The following is a 23,314-nucleotide window of genomic DNA, read 5'->3' as shown; positions in this document are numbered from 1 at the left end:
CTGCTGCCCCGGCTCTGTTTCCCCTGGTGCCAAGAGAAGAAGGCGGAACTGAACCCAGGCCCAGAGCCGGCTCCCTGAGGCTGTGCCCCTTTCCGGCAATCTCTGGCCACAACCCCCACTGGCCAGGCCGTCCCTCCCACTGGCCCTAGGGCCCCTCCCACTCCCACACCAGATAAGGACAGCCCAGTGCCGCTTTCTCTGGCAGTAGGCACCAGGGCTGGAATGGGGCCGCCCGGCTCCCCATGGCAGTGGGTAACACTGCTGCTGGGGCTGCTGCTCCCTCCTGCCGCCCCCTTCTGGCTCCTCAATGTGCTCTTCCCCCCGCACACCACGCCCAAGGCTGAACTCAGTAACCACACACGGCCCGTCATCCTCGGTAAGCCCCCACCAGGCCCCTGATGCACCACGCCAGACCCTGGGGAGCCTGGGCCCCAGCCCCTGGCAGCTGACCTGGCCAAAGCCCTTCTGCCCTGCATAAGCCCCGACATAAGTACCTGCCCTGGTGTGGGGAGGGGCCAAAAGCTTGTCCCGTAGAGGAATGACCTCCCTTCTCCCACCACACTGTGACTCTCAGTTGTCTAACCCAGGGGGGCAGAGTGGGGGACGGGGTGTGCCTGAGGTCTTGGCTGGGGCATCACAAGCTGTGGTCAGTCACAGCCACACCAGACTCTGGGCCAAGCCCCACCACTCCTTCCTTGGCCCCCACCCACCAAGGACAAGATGCCCAGCCCAGGATCGGTGAGCAGGAGAGGCCCATCCATGCCCGGCCCCTATGAGGCCCAGCCCCCATGCCCCCAGACCTATCTGTTCCCACCTTGGACTTTGGCAATAAAGGAGCGCCAGGCTGGGTGTTTGCTCTGCAGAGGCAGGGGTCAGCGGCCTTGGCCTCAGCACCTCAGCACCTTCCCTTCCTCAGGGAAGCCTGGGCTTTGGCTACTGGGGGGACAGCGGGGAGAGGGGGTGTAAGCAGGGGAGGGTAAGTGTGCTTTGTACCTGGGGGTTGAGGGTATGGGAGGTGGGGGGTGGGTCTGGTCACTGCAGCATCTGGGGTGACTGGGGTAAGGGTCACGGGGGGAATCCAGAGTCCAGAGTGAGGGCTGCTGCTCACAGTGCCCGGCTGCCTGGGGAATCAGCTAGAAGCCAAGCTGGACAAACCAGATGTGGTGAACTGGATGTGCTACCGCAAGACAGAGGACTTCTTCACCATCTGGCTGGATCTCAACATGTTCCTACCCCTTGGGGTAGACTGCTGGATCGATAACACCAGGTACAGCCATGTGCTCCACCCTAGCCCCAACACGCTGCCCCTTGGCTACTGGCTGCTGAGTGGCACCCCCGCCCCGCAGGGTTGTCTACAACCGGAGCTCTGGGCTCGTGTCCAACGCCCCTGGTGTCCAGATCCGCGTCCCTGGCTTTGGCAAGACCTACTCTGTGGAGTACCTGGACAGCAGCAAGCTGGCAGGTTTGTGTCAGAGGGCAGGGCTGGGGCTCCAGGCCTGGGTGCTGGCCCACAGCAGGCATGGCCCAAGCCCCCGGTGCTGCTGCTCCCCCCACAGGGTACCTGCACACACTGGTGCAGAACCTGGTCAACAACGGCTACGTGCGGGACGAGACTGTGCGCGCCGCCCCCTATGACTGGCGGCTGGAGCCCGGTGAGTGTCTCTGCGGATGACCGGCTTGGGGTGGGGCAGGTGCCCCAGACCCCAGCTGCCCTGACCCCTTCCACCCGCTGCAGGCCAGCAGGAGGAGTACTACCGCAAGCTCGCAGGGCTGGTGGAGGAGATGCACGCTGCCTATGGGAAGCCTGTCTTCCTCATTGGCCACAGCCTCGGCTGTCTACACTTGCTCTATTTCCTGCTGCGCCAGCCCCAGGCCTGGAAGGACCGCTTTATTGATGGCTTCATCTCTCTTGGGGCTCCCTGGGGTGGCTCCATCAAGCCCATGCTGGTCTTGGCCTCAGGTGAGAAGGCCTCGAACACTTAGGTCCAGCGATGGGTGAGACCAAGCTGATCCTGGGCCTGCCTTCATTGCGGCTCCTGCTCACAGTGGCCTCTAGGGGTGCTATCTACCACTCCTGGGCTGGCATGCTTGCTGTCACTGGCCCCCAGAGCAGTGACCCTGGCCTGAGCAATTAGGGTGGCTCCTTCCAGAGTCTGTGTCAGTGATGGCAAAGGGGCAGTGAACACAGAAAGTGAATCCCAGCTATCTGCTCCCAGGGTTTGTTCCTTGTAGCCCCAGAGCCTGCCTACCCAGCCCTTGCCTGCCTTCCACTTGCTCGCAGGAGTGCCTTTGCCCAGGGATGTGCTTTACTGAGGATGGATCTGCCAGAGCTAGGGCCAGACCCCCCGAGGCCCCACCTGCTCTTCCCTAGGGAGTGGCACCAGGGCCCAGCACTGACACAGCTACCACCTACTCCCCACCCCTTGTACCCTGGGAGCTGGTCTGGAGAGAGAAACACAGTCTGGACAAGAGAAACGCTCATCAGACACCACCAATAAACATCAAACAGACACCATCTTGTTTCCCCCTTTCTGGAGCACAACTCTGTGGCCCCCATTGCTGCATAAGCCACACAAGGAGCAGAAAGACACATGCCCAAGGGAGGACAGTCAGCACCGCCCCCACCATCCCCACACATCCTGGGCCTCACCCACCATCCCCACACACCCTGGTCCTCAGGAAGCCCCGCCTACTTTTTTTTTTCTTTTTCAGACAGGGTCATTCTGTCGCCCAGGCTGGAGTGCAGTGGCGTGATCATAGCCGCAGCCTCAATCTCCCTGGCCCAAGCAATCCTCCTGCCTCAGCCTCCTGGTTAGCTGAGACTATAGGCACGCACCACCACACCTAATTTATTTTTGTTTTTTAGTAGAGACGAGGTCTTGCTATGTTGCCCAGGCTGGTCTCAAACTCTTCAGCTTAAGTGATCTTCCTGCCTCAGCCTCCCGAAGTGCTGGGATTACAGGCGTGAGCTACTGTGCTGGGCCTTTTAAAAAATGTTTATTTGTTTATTTATTTATTTTGAGATGGAGTCTCGCTCTGTTTCCCAGGCTGGAGTGCAGTAGTGCAATCTCCACTCACTGCAACCTCCATCTCCCCAGTTCAAGTGATTCTTCTGCCTCAGCCTCCCTAGTAGCTAGGATCACAGGCATGTGCCACCACGCCTGGCTAATTTTTATATTTTTAGTAGAGATGAGGTTTCCCCATGTTGGCCAGGCTGGTCTCGAACTCCTGACCTTAAGTCATCTGCCTGCCTCGGCCTCCCAAAGTGCTAGGATTACAGGCGTGAGCCACCGTACCCGGCCCTATTTATTTATTTTTTAAGCTGGAATCTCACTGTGTCACCCAGGCTACAGTGCAGTGGTGCGATCATAGTTTACTGTAACCTCAAATTCCTAGGCTCAAGCAATCTTCCTGCCTTTGCCTCCTGAGTAGCTAGGACTAGAGGTGCACTCCACTAAGCCCAGCTGATTTTTTTTTTTTTTTTTTTTTTTTTGTAGAGACAGGGTCTCACTGCATTGCCTAGTCTGGTCACGGACTCCTGGCCTCAAGTGATCCTCCTGCCTCAGCCTCCCAAAGTGTTGGGATTACAGGGGTGAGCCATGGTGCCTGTCCCTGCCATCCTTTTGAAGCCCTACAGCTCCACCCAACAGAGGTCTTATCAGGGCTTCTCATTGAGTAAGCTGACACTGAGCATCACTGAATATCAGGCCTGCTCAAGCCTGTGGCTTAGAGTCTGTGTCTAGATTGGGCAGGGACAAGATTGAGCATCTGGCTGAGCCTACACTCAGCAGGTTGTGGGCCAGGGGTAGCCAGGCCTGGCTCCCGGTCCCACCTTGTTCCATATCCACAGGTGACAACCAGGGCATCCCCATCATGTCCAGCATCAAGCTGAAAGAGGAGCAGCGCATAACCACCACCTCCCCCTGGATGTTTCCCTCTCGCATGGCGTGGCCTGAGGACCACGTGTTCATTTCCACACCCAGCTTCAACTACACAGGCCGTGACTTCCAACGCTTCTTTGCAGACCTGCACTTTGAGGAAGGCTGGTACATGTGGCTGCAGTCACGTGACCTCCTGGCAGGACTCCCAGCACCTGGTGTGGAAGTATACTGTCTTTACGGCGTGGGCCTGCCCACGCCCCGCACCTACATCTACGACCACGGCTTCCCCTACACGGACCCTGTGGGTGTGCTCTATGAGGATGGTGATGACACGGTGGCGACCCGCAGCACCGAGCTCTGTGGCCTGTGGCAGGGCCGCCAGCCACAGCCTGTGCACCTGCTGCCCCTGCACGGGATACAGCATCTCAACATGGTCTTCAGCAACCTGACCCTGGAGCACATCAATGCCATCCTGCTGGGTGCCTACCGCCAGGGTCCCCCTGCATCCCCGACTGCCAGCCCAGAGCCCCCGCCTCCTGAATAAAGACCTTCCTTTGCTACCGTAAGCCCTGATGGCTATGTTTCAGGTTGAAGGGAGGCACTAGAGTCCCACACTAGGTTTCACTCCTCACCAGCCACAGGCTCAGTGCTATGTGCAGTGAGGCAAGATGGGCTCTGCTGAGGCCTGGGACTGAGCTGGGCACCCTAGATGTACAGCTGCCCACTCTCCTGGTCGAGCTGTTGAGGCAGTGTGCACCATGCCTGCCTCTGTGCTGGGCGCGGGGACTGGAGCTGGCTCCACCCACAGCCCTGTCAGAGGAGCACGGGGCGGTGGGGGGGCGGCGACAATTTGAGCTGTCTCTCCCAGCTCCCAAAAGGGCAGGTGAGACGACCTTTTGAGTGCTGGGTGAATGACAGGGCCACAAGAGTTTAGAGGCCGGGCACGGTGGCTCACGCCTGTAATCCTGGCACTTTGGGAGACCGAGGCAGGCGGATCACCTGAACTCAGGAGTTTGAGACCAGCCAGGCCAACATGGCAGAAACCCCCGTCTCTACTAAAATACAAAATATTTGCCAGGCGTGGTGGCATGCATCTGTCGTCCCAGCTACTCAGGAGGCTGAGGCACGAGAATCATTTGAACCTGGGAGGTGGAGGTCACTGTGAGCCGAGATCACGTCATTGCACTCCAGACTGGGCGGCAGAATGAGACTGTCTCAAAAAAAAAAAAGAATTAAAATCTGGGAGTGACAACCATTAATCAGATCATTTCATTAATGGAAGTTTAATTACTAATGAAGCTAAATGCTCTGAGGAAAGCTTAGGAAGCACAAGAGGCTGAGCCTTTCGGGTCAGCAAAGACTTCCCAGAGGAGGCAGTGCCTACATTGAGGTCAGAGTGACAAGAAGAGTAATGGACCACTGTAAAGACTTGGGTTTGACTTGACTGAGCCCAGGAGTTCGAGACAAGCCTGGGCAATATAGTGAGACCTCGTCTCTACAAAAATTTTAAAAATTAGCCTGGTGCGGTGGCTCATGCCTGTAATCCCAGCACTTTGGGAGGCCGAGGTGAGCGGATCACTTGAGGTCAGAAGTTTGAGACCACCCTGACCAACATGGAGAAACCCCGTCTCTACTAAAAATACAAAATTAGCCAGGCATGGTGGCGCATGCCTGTAATCCCAGCTACTCGGGAGGCTGAGGCAGGAGAATTGTTTGAACCTGGGAGGTGGACGTTGCGGTGAGCCGAGATCACACTGTTGCACTCCAGCCTGGGCAACAAGAGCAAAACTCCGTCTCAAAAAAAAAAATTTATTTTTATATTAGCCAGGTGTGGCCACAGCTGTAGTCAAATCTACTAGGCAGGCTGAGGTGGGAGGATTGCTTGAACCTGGGAGGCAGAGGTTGCAGTGAGCCAAGATGGTGCCACGGCATTCCAGCCTGAGCAACAGCAAGACCCTGTGTCCAAAAAAAAAAAAAAAAAAACCGTAAAATAGGCCAGGCACAGTGGTTCATGGTTATAAGCCTAGCACTTTGGAAGGCTGAGGAGGGTGGATCGCCTGAGCTCAGGAGTTCAAGACCAGCCTGGGCAACACGGCAACACGGTGAAACCCCATCTCTACCAAAAAAAAAAAAAAAAAAAAATTAGCCAGGCATGGTGGTGTGTGCCTGTGGTCCCAGCTACTCAGGAGGCTGAGGTGGAAGAGTGCTTGTGCCTGGGAGGCAGAGGTTCCAGTGAACCGAGATCACACCATTGTACTCCAGCCTGGGCAACAGAGTAAGACCCCATCTCAAAAAAAAAAAAAATTAAGATAAACCCTTTGGCAGCTGCGTGCTGCTCTTAGCCTCAAACCCAAGTCTTTTTTTTTCCCCCTTTGAGACGGGGTCTATTGCCCAGGCTGGAGTGCAATGGTATGATCCATACTCACTGCAGCCCCGAACTCCTGGGCTTCCAAAGTGCTGGGATTACAGGTGTGAGCCACCAGGCCCAGACTGCTGAAGGGTTGAAACCAGAGAAAGAGTGTGACCAGATTTCCAACTTAGAAAGACCCGCTCTCTGCAGGGTAGTAGCCTGGGGGTCGGGGGGCGGGGGGCAAGAATGGCAAGGTAACCAGGGAGGCCAGTGCAATGTCCAGGTGGGAGAGGATGCTAGCTGAGACTAGAAGTGCTAGGAAAAGGATGTGTGCAGACAAGAGGTCACTGGGGAGGTGAAATAACAAGGCTTGGCCATGAGTGGAACCCAACACCCATGGTGCCCCTCTTGAGAGAGGGAAGATGGCACCTGAGATGGAAGATGGAAAGACCAGGGTCCCTGTGACTGAGGACTGAGCCTCTGTTTGAGGTTTTCGCAGAGGAGTAAAGGCAACAAAAGAGGCAAGAGTTGGAAGAAAGGTGACAAGGAACAAAAGTCAGCTATGCCTGATGCTACTGGGTGGCCAGCAACAATGCTGACTTGGCCAAGGCTCTGAGAGCTTTACTATGCTGGGACTGGAGGTCAGAGTTGAGGCTAGGGTAAGAGCAAGGGGCTCAGATGGAGGGGGAGGAGGACCTGAACAAGTCCAGAAGGGAAGAGATTTGTCCCTCTATCCAACAGAGGACCCAGTGAGCAGCACAGAGGGCACAGCGAGGGACATCACCCGGTTCACCAAATGCTCAGAGCCACAAGTGAAGCCAAAAGTGAAAGACAAGATGCAGAAAACCGCCACGGGCCTTTGAGGAAGGGTAAAGGCGAAAGCGAAAGCAGGAAGTACAGACGTGAAGCCTAGCAGAGGACTTTTTAGCTCCTCACTGGCCCCGCTTGTCTGACCGACTCATCCGCCCGCGACCCCTAATCCGCTCTGCCTGCCCCAAGATGCTGAAGCCAGCCCTGGAGCCCCGAGGGGGCTTCTCCTTCGAGAACTGCCAAAGGTGAAGCGGGGGCGCGGGGGGCGGTCACTCCTGAGCCGCCTCTGCTTGGTCGTGGCCTTTTTTCCTGGCTGGGGGTGGGGGAGGGTGTGTTGGTCGACTTGGGTTCCAGGCTTACCCCGGTAGATGAGGGAGACGGGGACCAGGTTAGGGGAAGCAACAGGGGTCTTGAAAGCAGAGCCGAAACATGGGCGCCCTCCTCCGTTTCCAGAAATGCATCATTGGAACGCGTCCTCCCGGGGCTCAAGGTCCCTCACGCACGCAAGACCGGGACCACCATCGCGGGCCTGGTGTTCCAAGTGAGCAGCGGGGAGGGACGGGGAGCTGGAGGGGAGCCGGGAGTATCGAGCAGGCACTGAAGCTGCGGTCCCTCCCTCTCCTCAGGACGGGGTCATTCTGGGCGCCGACACGCGAGCCACTAACGATTCGGTCGTGGCGGACAAGAGCTGCGAGAAGATCCACTTCATCGCCCCCAAAATCTAGTGAGACTCCCCAGCCCAGTTCCCGTACGCAAAAAAGAACGGCCCCCTCGTTCCCACTCCGGTCCCCGCACGTCCCAGCCCTGCCCACACCGATCCTCCCTTTTGCCTCAGCTGCTGTGGGGCTGGAGTAGCCGCGGACGCCGAGATGACCACACGGATGGTGGCGTCCAAGATGGAGCTACACGCGCTATCCACGGGCCGCGAGCCCCGCGTGGCCACGGTCACTCGCATCCTGCGCCAGACGCTCTTCAGGTGCGGGGGCAGGGCTAACAGGACCCCAGCAGGGGTAGTTACGGGGTTGGGGCCAATGGAAGGCGTGACAGAAAGAAGGGCGGGACCGCGACGGGCCAGGTGACCGGAAGAGGCCGGCCCAAGAGAACCTGGGCTACAGGAAAAGGCGGTGTCAGTCATCGGGCGCCAGCCCACAGGAAGGGGCGGGGATAGCACCTAGGAGCTGGGCATAGAGAGGTGGGGCCTAGGCCCCGGCTTGTGGCCGACCCCGCCCATCCTCGAGCAGGTACCAGGGCCACGTGGGTGCATCGCTGATCGTGGGCGGCGTAGACCTGACTGGACCGCAGCTCTACGGCGTGCATCCCCATGGCTCCTACAGCCGTCTGCCCTTCACAGCCCTGGGTGAGCGCTTCAGTCCCTTCTCCTCGAACTCTGCCCCTGTGACCTTGGCCTCACTCCAAACGGCGTCGCATAGGTTGACTTCAGATGCTTCTCCTGCCTTCAGGCTCTGGTCAGGACGCGGCCCTGGCGGTGCTAGAAGACCGGTTCCAGCCGAACATGACGGTGAGCGCCCTCTGTCCCCGACTTTGTGGTCGCTGGTAGGATGTGCACCCGGGAGCTGGGGGAGCACAGGACCCTGGCCCAGTGCGGGTGGCTAAGGCTTGTCGGAGGAGGTGACCACTGAAGGGTGAGTGGAGTAAGGGCAGAGAAGTGCGGTCCCGACATAACACCGTCCAATACCAAAGCCTGCACGGCTGGGAGAAGTCGAAGCTCACAGAGGATCTTTAGGAGCCAAGGGCGGAGAGAAGGACCAGTAGGGTCCTACTTATATCAACGTCTGGAGCCTAGATTTTGTTTGGGGTGGGATGGAAGCAGGTGATGTTGCCTCAGAGGTGGCTAAGGCTCAGAGGGAGAAACACAGTGGGGGTCTGGGGGGCAAGACCAGATTGGGTAAGTGGACAGGCAAGTCCCCAGGCTGTAGCCTAAGTTAACAGCAGAGAGCCCGTTAGGTCTCACACACCCATCACCGCAGCTGGAGGCTGCTCAGGGGCTGCTGGTGGAAGCCGTCACCGCCGGGATCTTGGGTGACCTGGGCTCCGGGGGCAATGTGGACGCATGTGTGATCACGAAGACTGGCGCCAAGCTGCTGCGGACACTGAGCTCACCCACAGAGCCCGTGAAGAGGTGAGAGCTGGAGATCGGGGACCACAGGGATGTGTGGGGCTATAGCAGGGGAGATAGGGGGCTGCAAAAAGGGGATGGGCCACATGACAGGCCCATGTTCAGAGGCTGTCCCTTCTCCCTCCCAGGTCTGGCCGCTACCACTTTGTGCCTGGAACCACAGCTGTCCTGACCCAGACAGTGAAGCCACTAACCCTGGAGCTAGTGGAGGAAACTGTGCAGGCTATGGAGGTGGAGTAAGCTGAGGCTTAGAGCTTGGAACAAGGGGGAATAAACCCAGAAAATACAGTTAAACAGATGGCTCTGTCATTCTTGAGTGGAATGGGGTGGGCAGGCAGCCAGCAGGGCTCTGTAGCTAAGGCGTCCCTGCAGGGGCCATTACCTACCATAGCTCTAGTGTCTGGCCTAAGAGATGCCCTTCACCCATAATCTCAGGCACCTACAACTCCAGAACCCCAGCCCTGGCCAGCATTGCAGGCTTGGTCTCCACCCAAACCTTCCTTCTGACTCCACACTTGAAGGCTCCCCCACCACTCCACTGTCTTGCTCTTGCCCTCTAGTCCACTGGAGACTTGTAAATTATGAAATACCCCATGTACTACCCCCTCCTAGAGACTTTCCATGGCTCCTCAGTGGCCCAGGACAAAGCTCATACCTTTCAATCAGGCCCCCACAGGCCCCACTGAGGGCTAAAGTGCTGACAAGAGGAGCCGCTCCCTGACTCCAAGGCAAGTTCTCACCAAGCACTCCTCAACCTCGCAACATCTTTACCTGTGACACCCCTCAGATGACGAGGCATGCCTGCACTGCTCACGTGAAGCTCGGCTTCTGTCTGCACATGCTGGGCTTGTGACTCCAAGTTTTCCAGGCTAATAAGGGTCACAGGACTCACATGGGGAGAGATGACACGTTTCTCCAACAAACCTTTGCTGGGCCCCTGCTGAGTCTCAGGCCTGGCTGCTGGGTGCCAGCAAGAGCATCCTGTCCTCAGCGAGAACGGCTGAACTCCGCTGGAGCTTCAGAAATGTCAGGGAGAGTCTACCCAGGGCCCAGGGAGGGTCTATGCCGGGCTGCACATCCCCGGGCCGCTGTGTGTGCTCCCTGCACCCCAACATTCTATTAATGAACATTTGTAAATGTAACAGAAAAGTAGAAAGAGTTGTATATTGAATACCCTTATACTGTCAGGTCACCACAGACCTGACGGTATTTTGTTATATTTGTTTTATCATCTATTCATCCCTCTATCCATTAATTCATCTCTCCTTTTTTTTTTTTTTTTTTTTTTTGAGACGGAGTCTCGCTCTGTCACCCAGGCTCTGGAGTGCAGTGGCACAATCTCAGCTCACTGGAAGCTCCGCCTCCCGGGTTCACGCCATTCTCCTGCCTCAGCCTCCCGAGTAGCTGGGACTACAGGTGCCCGCCACCACGCCCGGCTAATTTTTTTTTTTTTGTATTTTTAGTAGAGACAAGGTTTCTACTAAACCTGTTAGCCAGGATGGTCTTGATCTCCTGACCTCATGATCCACCCGCCTCGGCCTCCCAAAGTGCTGGGATTACAGGCGTGAGCCACCGTGCCCAGCCAATTCATCTCATTTTTTGACTGATGCTGTTTCTTTGAGATGGGGTCTAGCTCTATCGCCCAGGCCGGAATGCAGTGGTGCACTCATGGCTCACTGCAGCCTTGAACTTAAGGGCTCAAGTGATCCCTCCTGCCTCAGCCTTCTGAGTTGCTGGGACTACAGGTGTGTACCATCATACCCAGCTCATTTCTTAATTTAAAAAAATTTTTTTTGTAGAGACAGGGTTTCATGACGTTGCTTAGGCTGGTCTCGAACTCCTGGAATCAAGCCTCCTACATCTGCCTCCCAAAGTTTTGGGATTACAGGTGTGAGCCACCACACCCAGCCCTGATCTGTTCTTGAATCAGTTAAAGCCCTCACACTCCCAGAAGGCCGCCAGCCAATGCACCTGTTGGAACTTTGCACACAGGGTGTCTTCTCCCTTCAAGCTTGGTCTGCAGCTCAGTAACAAACGGGCTACAGACACCAGGGGCTTGCCCATGGGAGCCCCAAGGCCTAAAGAGGGTGGCAGAGATTTGATGTCTGTCACTCTCCACCTGCAGCCTCAGTCCACGGTCGGCCAGGCACCAAGAGCTCACACTTTGCCCTCCTAAATGCCAGGCCCTTCATAAGTATCATCTCATTGTTAAGAGCGGAGGCTTCAGCGCCAGACAAATGCGAGTTTGTGTACAACTCAACCACGTGCTGGTGGGAGAGTCACCATCTCTGAGCAGACCTGTGACTCCTGTTCCAAATGGACGAGGAACCACTGCGATGATGTGTTAGGACTCCCAGCCTGCCAGAACCTCACAGCCCCTAGCCCTTCACAGCAAAGTCGACCGCAGTGAGCATTCCATCCACCAGTCAGAACACCCTGGACGCTGAGCGGCCTTCTCTGAGAGCCTGGTGCCTTTGATAGCCCTGGGTGACTCCTGTGATCCCAGCCACCAGGTTGTCACTATAGACCTAATTTAACCATCTGTCCTCAGTACCGAGGGCTCAACATTTGGAATGGGAGGTGGTTCTGGGAGCCAATTAGAGGCCAGGCTTTGGGAGGTGGCAGAGGTGAGAGTCTCACACCTGGGCTCTGTCTGATAAGTCTAGGTCTCGGTCAGGGGACCTTGGCCTAAAGGGCCTGTCTTGCCTGGAGCGTGGGAGGGGGCTGAGTCTACACAGCTGGCCTGGCCTCAGGCCTGGAGCTTTAGCTCAAGGACGAGAAGACCCATAAAGCCAGACCCAGCTCCCAACCTCACATCTGCCACGATGTTGCTGCTCAGCCTGACCCTAAGCCTGGTTCTCCTCGGCTCCTCCTGGGGTGAGTGGGCCAGGACCAGCCCTGATTCAGCCCTGGGAGCAACTCAGCTCCCAGCAACAGCCCAGGGAAGGAGCTAGGCTGGCTGGAAGGGACGAAGGTGGACAGAGTGGGCAAAAGAAACAGGATATGCCAGAGCAGTGGAGCAGGGAACAGGCCTGCAGGGCTGGGAGGGGGCAAGAGGTGGGGTGGTCTCACGAATAGGACCAGAGATTGAGCCAGGCCCTGGAGCCCGGGAGGGTTTAGGAAGCTGAGACAGGAAGACCTGTCCGTGTCTTTTAGAAAGAACCTTCTGGCTGCATGAAGGGTATGAACTGTTCAGGTCGGGAGGGGGCAGAGAGACCAGGGGTAGAGATGGGGAACAGCGGGGACTAGGCTGGAGACAGATGTAGGAGAACAGCAGGGCTGGGGGACTGGGTGGATAGGGATAACCAAGATAGCTGTGGGGCCGAAGGTGCTTGCATGTACCCTGTTGGGGAAGGGGTAGTGCTGTACCCTCTCGACAGACCTCTCTGGGGTGCACAGCCTGGGGCACCCAAAAGGAGGTGGGGAAAGATGGGCTGAGGCATGGGAAGCAGGTCCTCATTAGCCCAATGGCCAGGCTGCGGCATTCCTGCCATCAAACCGGCACTGAGCTTCAGCCAGAGGATTGTCAACGGGGAGAATGCAGTGTCGGGCTCCTGGCCCTGGCAGGTGTCCCTGCAGGTACACCACCGGAGGGGTGGGCAGGGTCCTGGGTACGTCATGCCTAGGGGCAGCCTCAGCAGCCCACCCCCACTCTGACCTCTGAGCCCTGACCACAGGACAGCAGCGGCTTCCACTTCTGCGGTGGTTCTCTCATCAGCCAGTCCTGGGTGGTCACTGCTGCCCACTGCAATGTCAGGTGAGTGCCTGCATTCCACCTGCCCCGCCCCTCGCCTCTTCCTGCCTCCTCCCCTGGCTGTCCCCCTCTCGCGCTGGCCTCCCTGCAGCTGCCTAATCCCACCCCCTTGCAGCCCTGGCCGCCATTTTGTTGTCCTGGGCGAGTATGACCGATCATCAAACGCAGAGCCCTTGCAGGTTCTGTCCATCTCTCGGGTGAGTGCCTGGGCTGCAGACACGGAGGAAAAGTGGGCAGTGCAGGTGGGTGGGTGCTGGGAACAAGGAATTCAGGACATGCCCTGGCCTACCCTGCTCAGCACCCATCAGAACATGGACTGTTTCTGACCCCACAGGCCATTACACACCCTAGCTGGAACTCTACCACCATGAACAATGACGTGACGCTGCTGAAGGTCGCCTCGCCAGCCCAGTACACAACACGCATCTCGCCAGTTTGCCTGGCATCCTCAAACGAGGCTCTGACTGAAGGCCTCACGTGTGTCACCACCGGCTGGGGTCGCCTCAGTGGCGTGGGTAGGGACTCAGGCCAAAGCTCAGGGTGGGAGGACTGGGGTGGGGACCAGTGTTCTGGGCCCCATGTGGCCACCCCTCCTGGCCCACAGGCAATGTGACACCAGCACGTCTGCAGCAGGTGGCTTTGCCCCTGGTCACTGTGAATCAGTGCCGGCAGTACTGGGGCTCAAGTATCACTGACTCCATGATCTGTGCAGGTGGCGCAGGTGCCTCCTCGTGCCAGGTAAGCCCCAGCACCCGCTCCTCTGCGCTGTCCTGTGGTATACCTCCCCAACCCCCCCTACTCAATTCTCCCTCCCTCTTCCCTCTCAGGGTGACTCCGGAGGCCCTCTTGTCTGCCAGAAGGGAAACACATGGGTGCTTATTGGTATTGTCTCCTGGGGCACCAAAAACTGCAATGTGCGCGCACCTGCTGTCTATACTCGAGTTAGCAAGTTCAGCACCTGGATCAACCAGGTCATAGCCTACAACTGAGCTCACCACAGGCCCCTCCCCAGCTCAACCCATTAAAGACCCAGGCCCTGTCCCATCATGCATTCATGTCTGTCTTCCTGGCTCAGGAGAAAGAAGAGGCTGTTGAGGGTCCGACTCCCTACTTGGACTTCTGGCACAGAAGGGGCTGAGTGACTCCTTGAGTAGCAGTGGCTCTTCCTAGAGTAGCCATGCCCAGGCCGGGGCCCCCACCCCTCCTCCAGGGCAACCCCTTGGTCCTACAGCAAGAAGCCAGAACTGTTGGAATGAATGGCAGCCCTCCCTGGAGAGGCAGCCTGTTTACTGAATACAGAGGATACGTTTACAAACTGAATACGCATAATAAATAACTGCACATTCTCCATCCACAGGCCATGGCATGAAGGCCCAAGTGGGTCTATCAAAGGCCCACATCTCCAAACCCCCTGTCCTGCCCTCAGGACCAGGCCCACCCTGGGCAAGAGAGAACATAAGCCCCAGGGCTTCAGGTCCCCAGAGACACTTGGGGAACTGGGGGGAAATTCTGAGGCCATGGGGCTTGGTTCTCCACTGTCTCCTGCCCAGGGGGCATTGGGGACGGTAGGAGGATGTGTCTAAGGCATAGTCGACTTGGCACAGAGTGGTCTCTTTAGTTTTGTTTCCCACTGGAGGTGGCACATGCAGGAAGAGGGCCTGGCCCAGGCTGCCGACCGGCAGAAGCTGAGTGGGAACCAAACCCTCCCGCAATGGCAGGGGCCCTGCCGTCAAGCTAAGGCCAAAGCTGGGCCCTGGCCCCATTCTACCCACTGAAGGCAGCTGTGGAGGAAGGGGCTTGGGTTCCAGCCTGGTTTGTGGTAGGGGGAGATACCACAAAAGAAATCGGGATGGTTCTGGCTCAGGCCTCTGGGAAAGCAGCCACCCAACCCCACCCACCTCCCGCAGGGGCTCCTTCCAGCTTGAGGCTCAGTGGGACCCAGACTGGAAGGTTAATGCTGTGAAGGGAAGCAGCACAGGGTGGACGGGGCAAGGCCAGCTGTGAGAAGGCAGTGCCCCTGGCACCCAGGTTTCAGAGGCAGGTCACACAGTATGGCTAAGTTCCAGGGAGGGGTGCGCAGAAGCTCAGCAGAAGGGGAGAGGTGAGCAGCCCGGGACCCTCCCCCAGGGCGGCAACTCCTACCTTCCCATGTCCTCGTGGAGGACTACGGGTGTGCACCATGGGTGGGTGTGCACGATGGGCGGGTGTGCAGCGATCACTCCCAGGCTGCCAACACCCATGCAGACACCAGATGGCGCCTTCGTGCAGCTGCAGAGGAGGGAGCAACAGAGCCTGAAGGGAAAAGGCAATGGGGCTGCACCAAAGGATAGAACCCAGGCTGACACTCGACCCTAATCGGGAGGACCCCCTTCCCTCTGCCTTGGCCCCCAGGTGCCCCATTCCCCAGGTAGCAGCAGTGGGGCTCCCTTTAACCACCCCCAGTTGGGAAGGAGGCACCTGGGGAATGGAATGGACATCCAACAGGGAGAGGGAGGTAGCGCTGGGCTCTACAAAGAAGGCACCAAGGGTGGTGGGCTGAGACCCCTCAGAATCTGGAGAGGCTGGAGCCTGGGCAAGCCGATGACCAGCATGGCCACACAGTCCAGAAGGGTGAAGGTCCACGCCATGGCCCTCCACCAGAGGTCCTGGGACCAGGAAGGCTCCCTGGAGGCACCATGAAGGAAGACAGATCTTGGCTGGGAGGTGGAGGGCTGTTTCGACCTAGCCAGGGGCTACGGGTCCAGTCAAGGCACAAGCTTTGTGCCTACCAGGGTCTCCCACTGGAGCATAATCTTAAGGATCAGGATGCATGGGAATGTGTGAAACCAGGGAGAAGGGCTCTGTGGAGGAAAGGGGGTCCCAGAAGTAACTGTCCCAAAGGGTCCTGAGGCCACAGGACACTCCACCCAGCACTGCAGTTCCCTTTGATTGGGGAAAAGTCAAAGGGCAAGGGAGACAGTGAAGGCCAGGTCCTATCCCTTCCCAACTCCACCAGAGCAGCTGCCCACCAAGAGGGGTATCAGTGCCAGGCCAGGCTCCCAGTTCAGGGGGAGTCACAGCCCCCTGCACTACCTCTACTCTGTCACACCTGGCCCAGGCCCATGGTGAGGACAGGGGCTGCTGAAGGCACAGAGAAAGGGCTGGAGCCAGACATTCTTCACCTACTGCGGGCCACATAGGCCTATCTCCAGAGAGGGCATCGGGCCCAGATGGCACCACAGTGTGTGGCCAGGCTGGGTCGTGCCGCATGTGTGCACAGCCAGGCGGCTCAGCCATTGTATTGCTGCTGGTAGCGCAGGTTGAGCTCCCGCAGCTCCCGTTCCCGCACACGGCGTGACTTATTGGAGCGTGTGGAGCGGCTGGAACGCGTGGACTGGGCAGATTTGGTGCTCTGGCAGCGCGAGGAGGCACGTTTAAGGAGGTTCTGGGATATGGAGCGGTGCAGGTTCTTCATGGATGAAGAGGCAGCCATGCTCACCACCCACGGGTGCCTCAGGGCCTGCAGTGCAGTCATACGGGCTCCAGGGTCCACTGTCAGCAGGCGGTCAATGAAGTCCTTGGCCAGGTTGGACACACTAGGCCAGGGCTAGAGACCAAGGACAAGCATTAGAGTGAGAGCATCTGACACTGCCCACCCCATCTGGATGAGGCCACTACTCAGCAACCCTCCCCTTTCCAGAGAGAGGTGCTGCCCCTCCTGTCATGTAGCACTTGGGGCCTCCCCGCCCAACGCTGGCTCAGGCTGAACAAGGGCTGCTCTCCAGGTGATGGAGTCTGGCAAGGAAGGAAAGGACCTGTGCACTCTCCCAGGGAGCAAATTCTATGGTGCACTGGACCCAAAGCCTGGCTCAGGGAGATGGCCTCTGCCAAGACCACCCCCAACTTGTCCCAGGAGTATCATAACTCAGGGGACTGTTAGAGAATGACTCAAACTTTCCCACCACTTCCTAAGTCAGATTGAAGCTCCAATCTCTGGATGACCAGGATCAGGCTACTTAAAGGGGAACTTCCTAGTCCTTACAGAGAAGATCCAACCTCTCTCCAACTGCCGAAGCAGTGGCAGAAGACCACTGCTCCCTGCCTCTGCCTCCCCGCATGGGGAGGAAAGGAAACAATTCAAGGCAACTAGATTTCCCAGTCGGCTGAGGGCAGGCGCTCCCGGGACCAGGAAGGAACCAGGACCCTTCTCAGTGGCACCCTCCGGCCCGCATTACTTCTCTAAGCCACAAAGGGCTCCTGGCAGTGCTGTGCGCCAGCCTCATTTTAGTACACTCTGTCCCCTGGGAGGAACTCCATAAAGCCCACTCTGCCACATGCACCCCGGGCTGCCTCATCTCAGCCCCGAACCCAGCAGCTGTCTGTCTCAGGGCCTCAGGCTGTACGGCTGTCTTCACCTGACTGGATCCTCAGGTTCTCAGGGTAAAGGACACTTGCTCAGACTCCCTCTTAGCCTCCAGTGCTTCCAGCAATTATTCCAGCTGTAACTTGAGACTGCAATTTCATGTTCGTTTATTATTCCCATGAGATCATGCTGAGCTGGATGAGCCCATGCCTGGTGCTGCACATACAGGAAGCACTCAGTAGGCACAGGCTCAGACAGTAAACAACCCACGGTGCTGCCGGATGGGTGCCCTTTCCTGGTGCTGCTTCCAGGCCTTGGGGCTCAGCCAGGTGAGTCCTTGCGTCCCTGCATCTCCTAGGAACACTTTTGGCACGGGCTCTGAGGCTCCCCCAAGGATAGGCAGCTAGGACCTTTCCTGAGCCTGCTGCAGATGACTCAACAGGGATGCTAACGATCCCGTCACTTTCCTTCCTGCCAGGTGAGGTCTGCCTGTTCCACCCATGGTACCCTTCACCACCCATGGTACCCTTCACCTTGAGGAACCCCTGAACATGCCCTCCAGGGGGTTCAGGAGGATCTGAGAGCCCACCTTCAGGGCAGGTGCACAGCCATCTAGCAGACACACACACTCACTGACTACTGCTACTCCCAGTCTGGCTCGCCTGACCTCCAACTCTTTCCCTACCCCCTTCCCCACTGCCACAGAGGGATGAGGCAGGGAGAACACGCTTCCACCGTCCTGAGGAAGGCCTGGGGCTACCTGCAGCTGCTGTCTTCACCCACTCTTTGGAAGGTTATTCCAAGTTTTACTGAGCTGAAGTGGGAGCAACAGGGGAACCATATTCCCAAACACACCTAACAGGGTCATCCTCATCAGTGGGCCAGCAGCACCCAGTGACTCCTGGGGAGATGCTGGCCCCCAGGAGGAGGAAAGTCAGGGTCCAGGAGCATGCAGCCAACGAAGGCCCATAGATGCCTTACTATCCAAGGGCTGTGGGTGGGCGCAGAGAGCAACAGCCCTCCCCAACAGGCAGGTAAGTCTCCTGGGGGCTTGTGTAGTTCAAGATTCATATTGAGGGCCAGGCGTGGTGGATCATGCCTGTAATCCCAGCACTTTGGGAGGCTGAGGCAGGTGGATCACAAGGTCATGAGATCAAGACCATCCTGGCCAACATGGTGAAACCCCGTCTCTACTAAAAATACAAAAATTAGTCGGGCGTGGTGGCGTGCCTGTAGTCCCAGCTACTCAGGAAGCTGGGGCAGGAGAATTGCTTGAACCCGAGAGGCGGAGGTTGCAGTGAGCCGAGATCGCACCACTGCACTCCAGCCTGGCAACAGAGCGAGACTCCGTCTCAAAAAAAAAAAAAAAAAATTCATATTGAGGTATTAAGGCCGATATGCAGGGCAACTGGACTAGACAGCTGCCACAATAGCTTTTGGATCACAGCTCAAGAAAACCCCAAAAGCCAGGAGCAGTGGCTTCTGCCTATAATCCCAACACTCTGGGAGTCTGAGGCAGGAGGACTACTTGAGCCCAAGAGTTCAAGATCACCCTGGGAAAGATGGTAAGACTCCGCCTCAAAGAAAAAAAAAATTAATAAATTTTTTTTTAAAAAAGAAAGCTCCATGGTTGCCCCCTGAACACAAGGAACCACTACTGGGGGCAGCCAGTCCAGACCACAGACATTCACTGTAGCCCCCATCACCCACCGGAGAGAAAGAAAGAAGCTTGATGGAGACAGCACACACACAGCTGAACAGAGTGGGTCAGAGGACACCTCTGCTGCCTGCTGGCCTTCTACAGTCTCCAGGAAGAGGAGGACTCACTAGGAAGCAGGCTGCAGCTCAGTCTGGCCTGTTGCTGGAACAGCCCCAAGACAGGGCTGACAGCCCAGGGTGTCCCAACAGGGCTGGGAAATGGATTCTGCCCCTGCCCCTTGGTCCAGCCAAGACAAAAGAGGGGCAACTCCCCTACAGAGGCCAGGAGCCTGAACATGGATGGACTGGAGGTTTCACCACTTCACATCCACACCCAGCCAAACCGTGGACCTGAAACTCCAAACCAGTCACCAGTGCAGTCTTGGAGGGGCCTCTCCCCAGACCAGCCCTATGGCCTTAAGTGTCTCCATCTTCAGAGTGGCACAGGCTCACACCAACAGGCATCAACCCCTGCTGCTCAGGGAGCGGCCGGCCTGTTAGTGCCAAAGCGAGCCAGATTGATCCCTCTCCCCCTGCTCCCCAAGATTCTCGCCTCACCAATTACTGTGGGCGTGTGGCTGTGTGCAGAATGCAGATGGACTCATTTGTCTGAGGGCTGGCCTGTCCTCTCTGGCAGGTCCCAGCTCTTCCCATCTTTGAAGAGCTGTGAGCAGCTGGGCCAGGTGGGTCCCCCAAGCCAAAGTGACTCAAGTTGTCCTGAACTGGTCCCCAGCCTAACCCTTGTACACAGAGGAAAGTCAGGCTGAACACAAGAAGGTGGTCCTCATCCAGCTGACAGTGAGGCAGGGGCTTAGGGTGACCTTCAGAATAGCAGCCTCTGGAAGCCCTGCTGAGGCCTCCCACAGGGCTCAGAAAAGTAAGGCTTTCCACACTCGCCCACAGCCAGGCTTCAGGCCTCACATCAACTCAGCACCTCCTAAGAAAGCACTCAACGCCAGCAGCCCAACCCACCTGCTTCCCCTGGAGCCACGTAAGTATGTGTGTCAGCCAAGGGCTGACTGGCTGGGAAGCATTCTAAGCAAGAGAAAAGGGAAAATGATGAATAGTCATGCTCTTCAGTCTCCACAACTCTGTTTGTTCTGGGTGAAGAACTGAACTTGTGCCTCAGTATACTTATTTGAGCCATACCAGGGACACACATGGCCTCAGTTGGCTGACAGATGGCACAGGTGCCAAGACCCACCTGGGCAGTCTCTGAGGCTTCCACCTGCTTCTGGGCCAACGTGGAGCACGAGGCACAGAGGGAAACACTAAGATGTCAGCTGGCTCTACGCCCAGACTCTCGGGTCTTCCCTTGCTCTGGGATCAGAGAACAGCTTCCATACCCAGGGTGACAGCCTCCACTCTCTCCTTTCCACAGTCTCTGGGCAAGTCAGTGGCTCACACCTCTAATCCCAGCACTTCGAGACGCTGCTGCGTGAGTGAGGGCTGGGCCCTGCTTCAAGAGGAAGACAAGCAGGGGCTGTAGGAGGAGGGCATCACCTCTGCTCTGATTCCGACCATCAAGCTGGCTGCCTTCCTCCTGAGTCCATGGCCCTCAAAGAGTCTTTTTCCCCTTGCAGTTAGGGTACCTGCTCCTGATGTTGGAACAGCAAAGATGCCAATAATGGGTATGGGGAGCGACCTCTTCCGTGAGCACCTCCTTACCAACTAGCCTTCCTCATCCCCCTACCCATGCTGGGCCAAAGCCACTCCTAGGCAGTGGAGTCCTACTCCCCCTGGAGAGGGAGAGGCAGCACAGCAGGAAGGGCTTTCTGCTCCCGCCTGAGGACCCCCCGCACCAACCCTTTTCGTTTGCTCTAGCTCTAATGTCTGGCACAAGGGCCTGGCATGAACACTACCCAAGCCACTGCCAGCGGTCTCACCTGGAGCCGAAGGGCTAATGAAACAAAGAACAGCGCCAGCTCTCTAGCAGAGGCTGCAGACAGAGGAGGAAGCTGCTTCTTTCTGGCAGCAAACACAGCTTACAGGGCAGCCCTAGACTTCCTCTGGCAGGCAGGGCTGCCTACTGGCAAGTGAGGCTGGGAGAGAAAGGCCCCTTGGTGTGTCTTCTGAGTGGCATCTGGGATACATTAAAGGGTTAGATTGCAAGCCCAGCAACCTGAGTTCTAGTTCTACCTTCTCTGTCGGCCTTAGAGAAATCACACCGCCTTCACTTTTAACACGAGGAAGGGGCTGAATGTCATGAACTCTAAGTCCCTTCCAGTTTATAAACTCCTGGATTCCTTTTTCTCCACCTTTTCCTTCACGTGGCCACATATGAAGCACAGAGTTTAGCATTTAAGCTGACCTCTTGAGCCCTGGGTTCTTTATCTAACCAATGATGATTCTGGGGCAGGCTGGCTGACAGAGGAGGTGGCCCCACCACAGTGCTTCTAGAGAAGGGATGGGAAGGGAGGAAGAAGCCTGGGCTTTGCTACCATGACTCAGTTCTTCCCTCAGCTCTATTTCAAGATGTATTTTCAGACCCACTATTCCCACCTTCAAAGGCCTCCTTTCTGTACTTACGTGGGCCTGAATGAGAGCAGAGAAAAGGGCACAGAGGAAATTCTGGAAACAGAGCTTTGAGTTTACTCAGGAAAGCAGCATGATAACAAGAACGGCACCTTGTCATGCTGCCCACGACGAAGAGCATCAGCAGAATTAGACACTGTGTGGCAGCAGAGCCAGCATCCCCTCCTCTGGTCAAAAACCCATCATCCTGGTGCCTGGGCTTCCAGACCGGACAGAATCTACCACCCTGGGACCCGGCAGAGGGCGGGTGAGGGGCAAGCAACAGAAAAGGGAAGGGTGTGGGGGGAGAGAGCCTGAGGAGAGAAATAGAGGGAAGATAATGCAGTTTTAAAAACAAGTAGAGAATTAAAAAAAAAAAAAAGCAGAGAATAAAGATTAAAATGAGAAAAGGTGTGACAACTTAAAGGTTAGTAAAGCTGTGTTCTGAAACTTGAAATGGATAACAAAATGAAATCGTGTGCCCCCACCTGTCCCTGCCCAGAGCCAGAGTGGAGGGGAAGGAGAAGAGGGAGACAGGACACAACTCAAGATCGAGAAGGATGCTATTTGCTCGCTTTGCAGTAGGCCTGTGCCACCAACATAGCGATGTCTGCTTTTAACAATGTCCTGGAGTAGCCCTGGAAGGTTCCAGATTTAGAAGCCTGCTGCAGCGTGATCTCTTTTATCTACACTCATCAAGGGTTCCGCTGAGGCCAAGTGGTTCCCAGGGCCCAGTCTGGTTTTTTGATTTTTTTTTTTTTTTTTTTTTTTAAGAGAAACAGAGTCTCGCTCTGTCACCCAGGCTGGAGTGCAGTGGCGTGATGTGCAATCTCAGCTAACTGCAACTCCGCCTCCCAGGTTCAACCGATTCTCCTGCCTCGGCCTCCCAAGTAGATGGGACTACAGGTGCATGCCACCATGCCTGGTTAATTTTTTGTATTAACCAGTAGAGACGGTGTTTCACCGTGTTAGCCAGGATAGTCTTGATCTCCTGACCTCAAGATCTGCCCGCCTCGGCCTCCCAAAGTGCTGGGATACAGGCGTGAGCCACAGCACCTGGCATTATTATTTTTTTTCTTTTTTTGAGACGGAGTTTTGCTCTTGTTGCCCAGGCTGGAGTGCAATGGAACCATCTCACTGCAAACTCTACCTCCTGGGTTCAAGCAATTCTCCTGCCTCAGCCTCCCAAGTAGCTGGGATTACAGGCATGCACCACAATGCCCAGCTAATTTTGTATTTTTAGTAGAGATGAGGTTTCACCATGTTGGTCAGGTCGGTCTCGAACTCCTGACCTCAGATGCCACCCACCTTGGCCTCCCAAAGGGCTGAGATTACAGGTGTGAGCCACCGTGCCCAGCCTTTTTTTTTTTTTTTAACTTCCTCCCATCCTAATTTCTGAGGCAGTTTGGAGGCTCAGTGACTGTAACCATCTCATCCACACTGTAGTCTCTGTCCCTGGAAACCCAGGCATATAGGACTTGGCTTAGGGCCAGTGGTAGGTCAACATGGGATGGAGGAAGAATGAAGAGATGAATGTGACTAAGCCTTCTGCTCCAAGCTGGCTGGGCCACAAGGGAGCAGAGCTCTCTGGGCACCACACATCTACCGAGGGACATCAGGCACGATGGAGAAGGGTAACCTTGTGTGATGGGAGGACTGACCAGGGAAGGTGAGCTTGGAGAGGCACAGCCAGTGAGGATGGCTGGACCAGGTCACCCATCAGCTATGCCATGCAATTGAGAGCCAGCCTCCACCTCAGTAGGTGTGGGAGGAGGATGAGCATGGGATGCTATGAGTGGATCTAAAGAGGTCAGGGCTGGGCACAGTG

At 56.7% G+C, this 23,314-nt stretch overlaps 4 protein-coding genes across 5 annotated transcripts in view; 3 read left to right on the top strand and 1 right to left on the bottom strand.

The window, feature by feature from the left end:
* The first annotated feature begins 79 nt into the window (after positions 1 to 79).
* On the top strand, positions 80 to 4,447 carry LCAT (lecithin-cholesterol acyltransferase). Of its 2 annotated transcripts, XM_009431079.3 has the most exons (6): positions 80 to 376; positions 1,111 to 1,267; positions 1,347 to 1,462; positions 1,557 to 1,652; positions 1,736 to 1,960; positions 3,851 to 4,447. In XM_009431079.3, exons 1-6 carry the CDS (start codon positions 223 to 225, stop codon positions 4,423 to 4,425), a joined length of 1,323 nt encoding a protein of 440 aa, XP_009429354.1. In that variant the 5' UTR covers positions 80 to 222; the 3' UTR covers positions 4,426 to 4,447. The 2 variants fall into 2 exon arrangements, with proteins under 2 accessions (XP_009429354.1, XP_063653352.1); XM_063797282.1 differs by lacking the exon at positions 1,736 to 1,960 and having other exon boundaries at positions 92 to 376.
* A 2,578-nt stretch (positions 4,448 to 7,025) lies between these two features.
* On the top strand, positions 7,026 to 9,472 carry PSMB10 (proteasome 20S subunit beta 10). The gene is made up of 8 exons (XM_001166577.7): positions 7,026 to 7,286; positions 7,495 to 7,582; positions 7,668 to 7,765; positions 7,877 to 8,017; positions 8,283 to 8,398; positions 8,502 to 8,560; positions 9,030 to 9,181; positions 9,307 to 9,472. The coding sequence occupies exons 1-8, from the start codon at positions 7,231 to 7,233 to the stop codon at positions 9,416 to 9,418; spliced, it is 822 nt and encodes a 273-aa protein (XP_001166577.2). The 5' UTR covers positions 7,026 to 7,230; the 3' UTR covers positions 9,419 to 9,472.
* Positions 9,473 to 11,391: 1,919 nt separating this feature from the next.
* On the top strand, positions 11,392 to 13,973 carry CTRL (chymotrypsin like). The gene is made up of 7 exons (XM_511044.8): positions 11,392 to 12,055; positions 12,654 to 12,757; positions 12,856 to 12,935; positions 13,048 to 13,129; positions 13,267 to 13,447; positions 13,537 to 13,670; positions 13,760 to 13,973. The coding sequence occupies exons 1-7, from the start codon at positions 12,004 to 12,006 to the stop codon at positions 13,919 to 13,921; spliced, it is 795 nt and encodes a 264-aa protein (XP_511044.3). The 5' UTR covers positions 11,392 to 12,003; the 3' UTR covers positions 13,922 to 13,973.
* Positions 13,974 to 14,179: 206 nt separating this feature from the next.
* PSKH1 (protein serine kinase H1) overlaps positions 14,180 to 23,314 on the bottom strand; it is a 36,171-nt gene continuing 27,036 nt past the window's right edge. Inside the window, exon 3 of the mRNA XM_016928884.4 lies at positions 14,180 to 16,518. Coding sequence (XP_016784373.1) covers positions 16,201 to 16,518 — 318 coding nt within the window. The 3' untranslated portion in view covers positions 14,180 to 16,200. The remainder of the gene's footprint in view (positions 16,519 to 23,314) is intronic.

The sequence above is a fragment of the Pan troglodytes genome, chromosome 18, assembly GCF_028858775.2.
Source record: "Pan troglodytes isolate AG18354 chromosome 18, NHGRI_mPanTro3-v2.0_pri, whole genome shotgun sequence".
Taxonomy (NCBI): domain Eukaryota; kingdom Metazoa; phylum Chordata; class Mammalia; order Primates; family Hominidae; genus Pan; species Pan troglodytes.
Note: the sequence above shows the minus strand (reverse complement) of the source record. Positions and strands in the feature narration are given on the sequence as shown.